The 10,926-nt window shown below is 48.1% G+C and overlaps 1 protein-coding gene across 1 annotated transcript; it reads left to right on the top strand.

Moving 5' to 3' along the window:
* Nucleotides 1-2,941: 2,941 nt before the first annotated feature.
* Nucleotides 2,942-5,116, top strand: LOC110536863 (potassium voltage-gated channel subfamily A member 1). The gene has a single exon (XM_021622541.3). It carries the CDS (start codon nucleotides 3,176-3,178, stop codon nucleotides 4,868-4,870), a length of 1,695 nt encoding a protein of 564 aa, XP_021478216.3. The 5' UTR covers nucleotides 2,942-3,175; the 3' UTR covers nucleotides 4,871-5,116.
* Nucleotides 5,117-10,926: the final 5,810 nt, after the last annotated feature.

Raw genomic sequence — 10,926 nt, 5'->3', positions numbered from 1 at the left:
CTTCCTCTGTTCTGTCTGTCAACCTGGCCAGCCTGATTTCCTCTGCTCTGTCTGTCAACATGGCCGGCCTGCCTTCCTCTGTTCTGTCTGTCAAAATGGCCAGCCTGCTTTCCTCTGCTCTGTCTGTCAACATGGCCAGCCTGCCTTCCTCTGCTCTGTCTGTCAACATGGCCAGCCTGCTTTCCTCTGCTCTGTCTGTCAACATGGCCAGCCTGCCTTCCTCTGGTCTGTCTGTCAACATGGCCAGCCTGCCTTCCTCTGGTCTGTCTGTCAACATGGCCAGCCTGCCTTCTTCTGGTCTGTCTGTCAACATGGCCAGCCTGCTTTCCTCTGTTTTGTCTGTCAACATGGCCAGCCTGCTTTCCTCTGCTCTGTCTGTCAACATGGCCGGCCTGCCTTCCTCTGGTCTGTCTGTCAACATGGCCAGCCTGCCTTCCTCTGCTCTGTCTGTCATCATGGCCAGCCTGCCTTCCTCTGGTCTGTCTGTCAACATGGCCGGCCTGCCTTTCTCTGGTCTGTCTGTCAACATGGCCAGCCTGCTTTCCTCTGGTCTGTCTGTCAACATGGCCAGCCTGCTTTCCCCTGTTATGTGTGTCTGCCTCCCGCCTGGCTATCCTTTTTAGCCTGCCTGCCCTGTGTGTCTGCCAGGATAGGACTGCAAGGCATTCAGCCATGGCAGGAAGGGCACTATGTCTGTCACCAAGCTGAGACCCCCTCCAGCCTCTCACCACCTCTTCTACATGTCAGACAATTAAAGCCAACACAGATAGATCACTGCCCGATGTGTCAGGGGGTATTTAAGGATCCTGTCCTGGGTCAGAGCTGAACTCTCATCTGAGGGCCTGGTATCTTCTTCGCACCGTGAGGGCCTGGTATCTTCTCAGCACGGTGACTACTGAATTGTTCTGGGACAGAGCTGAACTCTCATCTGAGGGCCTGGTATCTTCTTAGCACCGTGAGGGCCTGGTATCTTCTCAGCACGGTGAGGGCCTGGTATCTTCTCGGCACAGTGACTACTGGATTGTTCTGGGACAGAGCTGAACTCTCATCTGAGGGCCTGGTATCTTCTCAGCACCGTGAGGGCCTGGTATCTTCTTAGCACCGTGAGGGCCTGGTATCTTCTCAGCACGGTGACTACTGGTTTGTTCTGGGACAGAGCTGAACTCTCATCTGAGGGCCTGGTATCTTCTCAGCACGGTGAGGGCCTGGTATCTTCTTACCACAGTGAGGGCCTGGTATCTTCTTAGCACCGTGAGGGCCTGGTATCTTCTCAGCACCGTGAGGGCCTGGAATCTTCTCAGCACCGTGAGGGCCTGGTATCTTCTTAGCACCGTGAGGGCCTGGTATCTTCTCAGCACCGTGAGGGCCTGGAATCTTCTCAGCATCGTGAGGGCCTGGTATCTTCTTAGCACCGTGAGGGCCTGGTATCTTCTTAGCACCGTGAGGGCCTGGTATCTTCTCAGCATCGTGAGGGCCTGGTATCTTCTTAGCACCGTGAGGGCCTGGTACCTCCTCAGCACCGTGAGGGCCTGGTATCTTCTTAGCACCGTGAGGGCCTGGTATCTTCTTAGCACCGTGAGGGCCTGGTATCTTCTTAGCACCGTGAGGGCCTGGTATCTTCTCAGCATCGTGAGGGCCTGGTATCTTCTCAGCACCGTGAGGGCCTGGTATCTTCTCAGCACCGTGAGGGCCTGGTATCTTCTCAGCACCGTGAGGGCCTGGTATCTTCTCTGCACCGTGAGGGCCTGGTATCTTCTTAGCACCGTGAGGGCCTGGTATCTTCTCAGCATGGTGACTACTGGTTTGTTCTGGGACAGAGCTGAACTCTCATCTGAGGGCCTGGTATCTTCTCAGCACCGTGAGGGCCTGGTATCTTCTTAGCACCGTGAGGGCCTGGTATCTTCTTAGCACCGTGAGGGCCTGGTATCTTCTTAGCACCGTGAGGGCCTGGTATCTTCTTAGCACCGTGAGGGCCTGGTATCTTCTCAAGCATGGTGAGGGCCTGGTATCTTCTTAGCACCATGAGGGCCTGGTATCTTCTTAGCACCGTGAGGGCCTGGTATCTTCTTAGCACCGTGAGGGCCTGGTATCTTCTCAAGCATGGTGAGGGCCTGGTATCTTCTTAGCACCATGAGGGCCTAGTATCTTCTCAGCACGGTGAGGGCCTGGTATCTTCTCAGCACCGTGAGGGCCTGGTATCTTCTTACCACGGTGAGGGCCTGGTATCTTTTTAGCACCGTGAGGGCCTAGTATCTTCTCAGCACGGTGAGGGCCTGGTATCTTCTCAGCACCGTGAGGGCCTGGTATCTTCTTACCACGGTGACTACTGGATTGAGTAGAGGGGGGAGGCCGTGTTAAAACAACATGCCAGATTAGAGGGGACATATTTATTTCCATTTGTTGTTTCAGACTGATCTGATCTCTGATCTACAGTGTAGGGAACATAGAAGTAGAGTTAGGTGGGACCTTAATCAATAGTCCCAAGGAGTTACCATATTGATCTCTAGAGATCAGAACATGTGGAGGGGCCCTGGGTGAACATGGTCATCATGCTAAATGGACATCTAGTTATACATCCAAGAATAATACAATATTAAAATATAAAGGGTTGTGATATTTTAATTACATTTTTTTTTAAAGAAATTCAAACTCAAAGAATCAAAACTATGTATGTTGTTGTGCTCTCCTCTCAGAGTCAAGATGTGGAAAAAACCACCCCCCCCCTTCAGTTAGGAATGACAGATTGTCTAACAGAGAGACGTTTTCAAAGGCTTCTCAGACAGCGGTTGGTTCAACAGCTCTTTAGACATCAGGAATGCTCATTACTTTCTCATCCGGGGTTCGTCCTCTCGTCCCCCCCTCTCTATCTCTCTCTCCCTGTCTCTATCCAGCTCTTTCTCTCTCTCCCTCCCTCCCTCTGTCTCTCTCGGTATTATTTACTTTCCCGAGAGAGACCAGGGAGCACGCGCGCTCATGGCTTAGCCTCGTCCGTTCCAAACACACATACAGTATTGTTTTATCGGCGGAGGGCGCGTTGGATTTGATCCAGCTTTAACTGCTGCTGCTTGTCAGTTCAGCTGTCGGGGTGAAACCGTTGGAGGGGTTATTGTTGTTGGTTCAACACTACAAGTATTTTCCGTTTTTATATTTATAAAGCCTATTTAATGGATACGGTATGGAGATAGCGCTGGTGAGTTTTGAGAACGGCGGAGCGAAAGGAAGCGGTGGCAATGCCGGAGATGTAGCCTGCCGTAACGCGCTGGATCACCCTCAACCTCCGCCGTTTGTCCAGTGTGGACTCAGCGAGCTGGGCTACAGCGGTCACAAAGAGATTAATACAATCGGGAGTCCCAAACCGAGGACGTGGAAAATCAACGATATGAATAACACTTTGAGTTGCAACGAGAACGTGATGGATGCGCTTTGGCGCGCAGACCACAGTCCCCATCTGTTGGACGATGACATGTTGGATATTGAGCGCAGAGACATGGACAACAACGAGAGGGTGCTGATCAACATCGCTGGGTTAAAGTACGAGACACAGCTAGGGACACTCAACCAGTTCCCCGAAACGTTACTGGGGGACCCCTATAAGAGGATCAAATACTTCGACCCGCTCCGGAACGAGTACTTTTTCGACCGTAACCGGCCGAGTTTCGACGGGATCTTATATTTCTATCAGTCGGGAGGTAAGATCAGACGACCTGTCAATGTGTCTATCGACGTGTTCGCCGATGAGATTCGGTTTTACCGACTAGGGGAAGAGGCCATGGAACGGTTTAGAGAAGACGAGGGGTTTATTAAAGAAGAAGAGAAACCGCTACCGCAGAATGAGTTTCAGAAACAAGTCTGGCTCATATTCGAATATCCGGAGAGTTCCAGCCCGGCGCGAGGCATCGCTATAGTCTCAGTGCTGGTCATCACCATATCCATTATCACATTTTGCATGGAGACACTACCGGAGTTCAGGGACGAGAGGGAGCTACCGGTCACCAGTCGGCCTGGTAACAACACCGTTCCGCGTCCCTCTCTCACATTCACAGACCCTTTCTTCATAGTGGAAACCACTTGCGTGATATGGTTCACTTTTGAATTCATAGTGCGTTTCTTCGCCTGCCCCAGTAAGTCGGAGTTCTCCAAGACCGTCATGAACATCATAGACATCATGTCTATCCTGCCTTACTTCATCACGGTGGGCACAGAGCTGGCGGAGCAGCAGGTGGAGGAACCGCAGGAGCACGGCAACGGACAGACCATGTCTCTGGCCATCCTCAGGGTCATCCGGCTGGTCAGGGTGTTCAGGATCTTCAAGCTGTCCAGACACTCCAAGGGGCTTCAGATATTAGGACAAACCCTCAAAGCCAGTATGAGAGAGTTGGGGTTGCTCATTTTCTTCCTCTTCATCGGAGTCATCCTCTTCTCCAGCGCTGTGTTCTTCGCCGAAGCAGACGAGCCCGAATCGCATTTCTCCAGCATCCCCGACGCCTTCTGGTGGGCCGTGGTCACCATGACAACGGTGGGCTATGGGGACATGAGGCCGGTGACAGTGGGGGGGAAGATAGTGGGCTCTCTCTGCGCCATCGCCGGGGTGCTGACCATCGCGCTGCCGGTGCCTGTCATCGTGTCCAACTTTAACTATTTCTACCACAGGGAGACGGACCAGGACCAGTCTTCTCTGAAAGACGACCCGCCCAACAGCAGTCAGGACAGTCCTCAGTTAAGGAGGAAGGACAGTAAGGGATCTGCCAAGTCGGGAGACGAGGAGGACGGAACAGGAGCGGAGAAGGAGAATATCAAGGCTAACAGCAGCATGAACATTAAACGATCCCTTTACGCGTTCTGTCTGAACAAGACGGAGTCGGACCTGTAGTCCCCACAGACAGACAGACAGACAGACAGACAGACAGACAGACAGACAGACAGACAGACAGACAGACAGTCAGACAGACAGACAGACAGACAGACAGACAGACAGTAGTCCCCACAGACAGACAGACAGACAGACAGACAGACAGACAGACAGACAGACAGACAGACAGACAGACAGTAGTCCCCACAGACAGACAGACAGACAGACAGACACAGACAGACAGACAGACAGACAGACAGACAGACAGACAGTGACTAATTGAATAGAGAACAGTGTGTTTTGCTGCGGTGATTTTCAAGCCTCTATCAGTGAGTTGATGTATAAAATCCCTCCTGGTATTAATGGATTTGAAGCCTAAACGAAAGCAGAGCCTTGAGTCCCAAATGACACCCTATTTCCTACACAGTGCACTACTTCTCGGGCCTATGGGTCCTGGTCTAAAGTAGTGTACTATATAGGGAATAAGGCCCTGGTCTAAAGTAGTGCACTATATAGGGAATAGGGCTCTGGTCTAAAGTAGTGCACTATATAGGGAATAGGGTGCATGGGTCCTGGTCTAAAGTAGTGTACTATATAGGGAATAGGGTTCTGGTCTATAGTAGTGTACTATATAGGGAATAGGGCTCTGGTCTAAAGTAGTGTACTATATAGGGAATAGGGCTCTGGTCTATAGTAGTGTACTATATAGGGAATAGGGTCCTGGTCTATAGTAGTGTACTATATAGGGAATAGGGCTCTGGTCTAAAGTAGTGCACTATATAGGGAATAGGGCTCTGGTCTATAGTAGTGTACTATATAGGGAATAGGGCTCTGGTCTATAGTAGTGGACTATATAGGGAATAGGGCTCTGGTCTAAAGTAGTGCACTATATAGGGAATAGGGCTCTGGTCTAAAGTAGTGTACTATATAGGGAATAGGGCTCTGGTCTATAGTAGTGGACTATATAGGGAATAGGGCTCTGGTCTAAAGTAGTGCACTATATAGGGAATAGGGCTCTGGTCTAAAGTAGTGCACTATATAGGGAATAGGGCTCTGGTCTAAAGTAGTGCACTATATAGGGAATAGGGCTCTGGTCTAAAGTAGTGTACTATATAGGGAATAGGGCTCTGGTCTATAGTAGTGTACTATATAGGGAATAGGGCTCTGGTCTAAAGTAGTGCACTATATAGGGAATAGGGCTCTGGTCTATAGTAGTGCACTATATAGGGAATAGGGCTCTGGTCTATAGTAGTGCACTATATAGGGAATAGGGCTCTGGTCTATAGTAGTGTACTATATAGGGAATAGGGCTCTGGTCTATAGTAGTGCACTATATAGGGAATAGGGCTCTGGTCTATAGTAGTGTACTATATAGGGAATAGGGCTCTGGTCTATAGTAGTGTACTATATAGGGGATAGGGCTCTGGTCTATAGTAGTGCACTATATAGGGAATAGGGCTCTGGTCTAAAGTAGTGCACTATATAGGGAATAGGGCTCTGGTCTATAGTAGTGTACTATATAGGGAATAGGGCTCTGGTCTATAGTAGTGCACTATATAGGGAATAGGGCTCTGGTCTATAGTAGTGTACTATATAGGGAATAGGGCTCTGGTCTATAGTAGTGTACTATATAGGGGATAGGGCTCTGGTCTATAGTAGTGCACTATATAGGGAATAGGGCTCTGGTCTAAAGTAGTGTACTATATAGGGAATAGGGTGTTTCTGCTGGCGCAGTCCAAGGATCAATCCTGAAAAGTTTTAGAGAAATGAGAGTTGATTTATAAAAAGCCCTTTATAATCTTCTTGATCTGGTAAAACAACACAGACACACACACACACACACACACACACACACACACACACACACACACACACACACATATTGGTTCTCCACATTAACATAAAATACACACAACCCCAGATAGCCTGGGTCCCTACATTAACATAATGCACACAACCCTAGATAGTCTGGGTCCCTATATTAACATAAAATACACACAACCCCAGATAGCCTGGGTCCCTACATTAACATAATGCACACAACCCTAGATAGTCTGGGTCCCTATATTAACATAAAATACACACAACCCTAGATAGCCTGGGTCCCTATATTAACATAAAATACACACAACCCTAGATAGCCTGGGTCCCTATATTAACATAAAATACACACAACCCTAGATAGCCTGGGTCCCTACATTAACACAATGCACACAACCCTAGATAGTCTGGGTCCCTATATTAACATAAAATACACACAACCCTAGATAGTCTGGGTCCCTATATTAACATAAAATACACACAACCCTAGATAGCCTGGGTCCCTATATTAACATAAAATACACACAACCCTAGATAGCCTGGGTCCCCACATTAACATAAAATACACACAACCCTAGATAGCCTGGGTCCCTACATTAACATAAAATACACACAACCCTAGATAGCCTGGGTCCCCACATTAACATAAAATACACACACAACCCCAGATAGCCTGGGTCTCCACATTAACATAAAATACACACACAACCCCAGATAGCCTGGGGATAGCCTGGATCCCTACATTAACATAAAATACACACACAACCCCAGATAGCCATAGCCCAGATGTCCCTAATACTCCTAGTGTGTTAGGTTATCTAACGCTATAGCCTCTGTGATCACATCATCACCTTACGTCCAGATCCCGTTTTATATGACCGTCATTAAGTCAACAGCTACAGTGGGGGGGGGGGGGGCTCTAATCAAGACTGCTAGCAGGACCGGAGATAATTACTGTCTCTGAGCGTGGCTGAGAGAGAGAGAGTGGGTTAGGATGTGGTGAGATAGACTACTGTCTCTGAGCGTGGCTGAGAGAGACAGAGGTTTAGGATGTGGTGAGATAGACTACTGTCTCTGAGCGTGGCTGAGAGAGAGAGAGGGTTAGGATGTGGTGAGATAGACTACTGTCTCTGAGCGTGGCTGAGAGAGACAGAGGTTTAGGATGTGGTGAGATAGACTACTGTCTCTGAGCGTGGCTGAGAGAGAGAGAGAGGGTTAGGATGTGGTGAGATAGACTACTGTCTCTGAGCGTGGCTGAGAGAGAGAGAGGGTTAGGATGTGGTGAGATAGACTACTGTCTCTGAGCGTGGCTGAGAGAGAGAGAGAGGGTTAGGATGTGGTGAGATAGACTACTGTCTCTGAGCGTGGCTGAGAGAGACAGAGGTTTAGGATGTGGTGAGATAGACTACTGTCTCTGAGCGTGGCTGAGAGAGAGAGAGAGGGTTAGGATGTGGTGAGATAGACTACTGTCTCTGAGCGTGGCTGAGAGAGAGAGAGGGGATTAGGCTGTGGTGAGATAGACTACTGGTCTCTGAGCGTGGCTGAGAGAGAGAGAGGGTTAGGATGTGGTGAGATAGACTACTGTCTCTGAGCGTGGCTGAGAGAGAGAGAGAGAGGGTTAGGATGTGGTGAGATAGACTACTGTCTCTGAGCGTGGCTGAGAGAGAGAGAGAGGGTTAGGATGTGGTGAGATAGACTACTGTCTCTGAGCGTGGCTGAGAGAGAGAGAGAGGGTTAGGATGTGGTGAGATAGACTACTGTCTCTGAGCGTGGCTGAGAGAGACAGAGGTTTAGGATGTGGTGAGATAGACTACTGTCTCTGAGCGTGGCTGAGAGAGAGAGAGAGGGTTAGGATGTGGTGAGATAGACTACTGTCTCTGAGCGTGGCTGAGAGAGAGAGAGGGTTAGGATGTGGTGAGATAGACTACTGTCTCTGAGCGTGGCTGAGAGAGAGAGAGAGAGAGGGTTAGGATGTGGTGAGATAGACTACTGTCTCTGAGCGTGGCTGAGAGAGACAGAGGTTTAGGATGTGGTGAGATAGACTACTGTCTCTGAGCGTGGCTGAGAGAGAGAGAGAGGGTTAGGATGTGGTGAGATAGACTACTGTCTCTGAGCGTGGCTGAGAGAGAGAGAGGGGATTAGGCTGTGGTGAGATAGACTACTGGTCTCTGAGCGTGGCTGAGAGAGAGAGAGGGTTAGGATGTGGTGAGATAGACTACTGTCTCTGAGCGTGGCTGAGAGAGAGAGAGGGTTAGGATGTGGTGAGATAGACTACTGTCTCTGAGCGTGGCTGAGAGAGAGAGAGAGAGGGTTAGGATGTGGTGAGATAGACTACTGTCTCTGAGCGTGGCTGAGAGAGAGAGAGGGTTAGGATGTGGTGAGATAGACTACTGTCTCTGAGCGTGGCTGAGAGAGAGAGAGGGGATTAGGCTGTGGTGAGATAGACTACTGGTCTCTGAGCGTGGCTGAGAGAGAGAGAGGGTTAGGATGTGGTGAGATAGACTACTGTCTCTGAGCGTGGCTGAGAGAGAGAGAGAGAGGGTTAGGATGTGGTGAGATAGACTACTGTCTCTGAGCGTGGCTGAGAGAGAGAGAGAGAGGGTTAGGATGTGGTGAGATCGACTACTGTTGCTAGGCCTTATAACCGAGTCACCACGACCAACCAAAATGTCGTCTCTGTCTCTGACACCGTGTGTCATCAGGGAAGTAAACACCTCGTTATAAATATAGAAAACAAACAACAAACGCCAAATGGGGATTTTATTTTTGTATATTGTCCTGTCTCTGTTTAGGCGTATGTTTACTACAGAAAAATAATAAATATTGAGGCATTAAATGCACCTCTGAGACCATGTATATATTTTCCTAATTTTAGGCCTAATAATATTTATTGGCGATCTGAAAGAAACAAAGTAGATTTTATTTATATAGAAACATCTGGTACTACCCCCTTCTCAGGTCCGTGAGAAGAACAGAACTACCCCCCCTTCTCAGGTCCGTGAGAAGAACAGAACTACCCCCCCCCCTCTCAGGTCCGTGAGAAGAACAGAACTACCCCCCTCTCATGTCCGTGAGAAGAACAGAACCACCCCCCCTCTCAGGTCCGTGAGAAGAACAGAACTACCCCCCCTCTCATGTCCGTGAGAAGAACAGAACTACCCCCCTCTCAGGTCCGTGAGAAGAACAGGAGACAGAAAGAGACAGACTGGGAACATTACATGTCAATGAGAAGAACAGGGGACAGAAAGAGACAGACTGGGAACATTATATGTCCATGAGAAGAACAGGAGACAGAAAGAGACAGACTGTGAACATTACATGTCCATGAGAAGAACAGGAGACAGAAAGAGACAGACTGGGAACATTATATGTCCATGAGAAGAACAGGAGACAGAAAGAGACAGACTGGGAACATTATATGTCCATGAGAAGAACAGGAGACAGAAAGAGACAGACTGGGAACATTATATGTCCATGAGAAGAACAGGGGACAGAAAGAGACAGACGGGGACATTACACGTCCAGGCTTTGACTGACAGAGGACTGGAAGGGACAGGTTGGGACAAACTCGTTATCATGCTCGTGAAGGACAACAGCCTGGACTGCCACCAATCAAAAACAACAATCATTTTTGTAATTTATAATAAACTTTTGAAATAACGGACACAACCAGCAACATCGAAGTGGCAGATGAGGACCAGGGAAGAGACGGATACCAGGAGACAATAACAGAAGGACGTCCCCGTCCAAAACCACACCGATAACAAGGTTAGTGAAATATAAGCTGTGATAGAGGCCTATTTATAACTTTGCTTAGGAAACCAGGGACCCGTTTTACTGACTTCAACTGTATCTTGTTCTGTTTGTTAAACTGCTGTAATTATTCATGAAACAAGCATTTCTATCCACTAAATGTAGAGAAGTGTTTTATAGTTATAACTAAATGTAGAGGAGACAGAAGTGTTTTATATTTATAACTAAATGTAGAGGAGACAGAAGTGTTTTATAGTTATAACTAAATGTAGAGGAGACAGAAGTGTTTTATATTTATAACTAAATGTAGAGGAGACAGAAGTGTTTTATATTTATAACTAAATGTAGAGGAGACAGAAGTGTTTTATATTTATAACTAAATGTAGAGGAGAAGTGTTTTATATTTATAACTAAATATAGAGGAGAAGTGTTTTATATTTATAACTAAATGTAGAGGAGACAGAAGTGTTTTATATTTATAACTAAATGTAGAGGAGAAGGAA

The sequence above is a fragment of the Oncorhynchus mykiss genome, chromosome 15, assembly GCF_057628025.1.
Source record: "Oncorhynchus mykiss isolate SJ-2025 chromosome 15, ASM5762802v1, whole genome shotgun sequence".
Taxonomy (NCBI): Eukaryota; Metazoa; Chordata; class Actinopteri; order Salmoniformes; family Salmonidae; genus Oncorhynchus; species Oncorhynchus mykiss.
The sequence above is the reverse complement of the archived record's forward strand: the minus strand, read 5'-3'. Positions and strand labels throughout refer to the sequence as shown.